The sequence below is a fragment of the Dipodomys spectabilis genome, unplaced genomic scaffold, assembly GCF_019054845.1.
Source record: "Dipodomys spectabilis isolate Male_0828 unplaced genomic scaffold, ASM1905484v1 ptg000019l, whole genome shotgun sequence".
Classification (NCBI taxonomy): Eukaryota; Metazoa; Chordata; class Mammalia; order Rodentia; family Heteromyidae; genus Dipodomys; species Dipodomys spectabilis.
Genome location: NW_024870696.1, coordinates 11,079,332 through 11,081,122, shown reverse-complemented (window position 1 = coordinate 11,081,122; position 1,791 = coordinate 11,079,332). Strand labels below are relative to the sequence as shown.

Below are 1,791 nucleotides of genomic sequence, written 5' to 3'. Positions count from 1 at the left end.
ATGCAAACATACAAAATACAGAATAAGATAAACAATAGATAATGTGCACATTATGCATTCATTGTTGGATAGTGTGATCTGTATACATAAAGATGGCACTGTTAGAATGAAGCAAGTGTCTATCTGCATAGGAGAAATCCATCATCAGCTTCCAGTGAATCCAATAGTGTTGCATGCTTGCATTGATTTCCAGGCAAACTTCCCAGTGCTTCTAGTTACTGGTAGGGCTTCTTTTTGAGAAGGAAGGGTGACCAAGATTGAAAACATGGTAAGTAAAGCCGATGTTTGAAATCAAAGTTGTAGAAAGTGAAATCCCCAAGTAAAGTTAGCTAACATAGTTAATCATAGCCAAAATGGTTTTTGTTGTTTTTTTTTTTTAAGAATGTCTCCATTTTTGGGTTACTTGACTTGTGGTCCTAACTTGTACTTCTTGGATTGGTTCTCTCCAGACAGACTGTTATGGAAAGAAAAGATGGACCTCTACAACTTTACCATGGTGACTCAGTTTATTCTCCTTGGACTGTCTGACCACCCTGAGATGCAGTACCCCCTCTTTGTCGTATTTCTCATCATCTATCTGATCACCTTGGTGGGTAACGGGGTCATCCTCCTGGCCATTACTATAGAGCAAAAGCTTCACACCCCCATGTACTTCCTTTTAGCAAATCTGTCCCTGTTAGACATATTTTGTCCTTCAGCTACAGTTCCCAAGATGCTCCGCAACCTCTTGACAGAGGACCACAGCATTTCTTTTGTTGGGTGTGCCTTACAGCTTTATTTCCTTGCGGCCCTCGCTGGGACTGAGGTCTTCCTGCTCGCTGTCATGGCTTATGACCGGTATGTGGCGATATGTTTTCCCCTTCGTTACACCCTTATCATGACCCATGTTCTATGTGCGCAGTTATTGACTGGAACTTGGACAGCTGGTTTTCTTCACTCCCTTCTCCACACAATGACCACCTTCAGCCTGTCTTTCTGCAAGTCTAATCAAGTTAGCCAGTACTACTGTGATATCCCCTCAGTGGCGGCTCTGTCTTGTTCTTCTACTTACCTGGAAGAAATGCTAGTTTTAGTGATAGGAGGTATCTTTGCAACTACTGCCTTCTTGATTACCTTGATCTCCTATACATACATCATTTCCACCGTTCTGAATATCAAATCAGCCGAAGGCAAGCGCAAAGCCTTCTCCACATGTGCCTCCCACGTAATTGTGGTTAGCTTGTTCTATGGCACTGTTATCTTTACCTACCTCCGCCCCTCCTCCAGTAAACAGTCCCCTGCCAGGGACAGACTCATCTCCTTGCTGTATGGTGTAATCACTCCAATGTTAAATCCTATCATCTACAGCCTGAGAAACACAGAGGTTAAAGTAGCCCTCAAAAGGTTGTTATGTTGCTGAACATCTCACAGAATGAAGTTTTAAACCTCTCTGCTTTGTCTTCAATCTTAGCATTTCCCAGTGTGTGTGTGTGTGTGTGTGTGTGTGTGTGTGTGTGTGTGTGTGTGTGTGTGTGTGTGTGACACCAGAGAGTTGTTAGTTCAGTGAGTTATCATTTGCTCACTCTCTCTTTCACGAATAAAAAGAGAAATATTTCATATACAGATAATTACTTATCTAGTATAGCAGTTTTGGTCTGTAATTATCTATTTTCTATTATATAGTTTCCTAGGTCTGTGCATCCCAATATCTTCTGAAATACAGTTTCTAGTTTCTAATCTCCTAATGACATTTATTGTGTATTCATTGTTTCAGATCTCAGTCACTCTATAACATTCTGTACCTTCTTCTTC

At 41.3% G+C, this 1,791-nt stretch overlaps 1 protein-coding gene across 1 annotated transcript; it reads left to right on the top strand.

Moving 5' to 3' along the window:
• The first annotated feature begins 472 nt into the window (after positions 1-472).
• Positions 473-1,399, top strand: LOC122103927 (olfactory receptor 5V1-like). Its single transcript, XM_042674612.1, has one exon. The coding sequence runs from the start codon at positions 473-475 to the stop codon at positions 1,397-1,399; it is 927 nt and encodes a 308-aa protein (XP_042530546.1).
• Positions 1,400-1,791: the final 392 nt, after the last annotated feature.

Excerpts from the sequence above, each read along its gene's own strand:
- LOC122103927 (XM_042674612.1), top strand. The coding sequence starts at position 473 with ATGGACCTCTACAACTTTACCATGGTGACTCAGTTTATTCTCCTTGGA.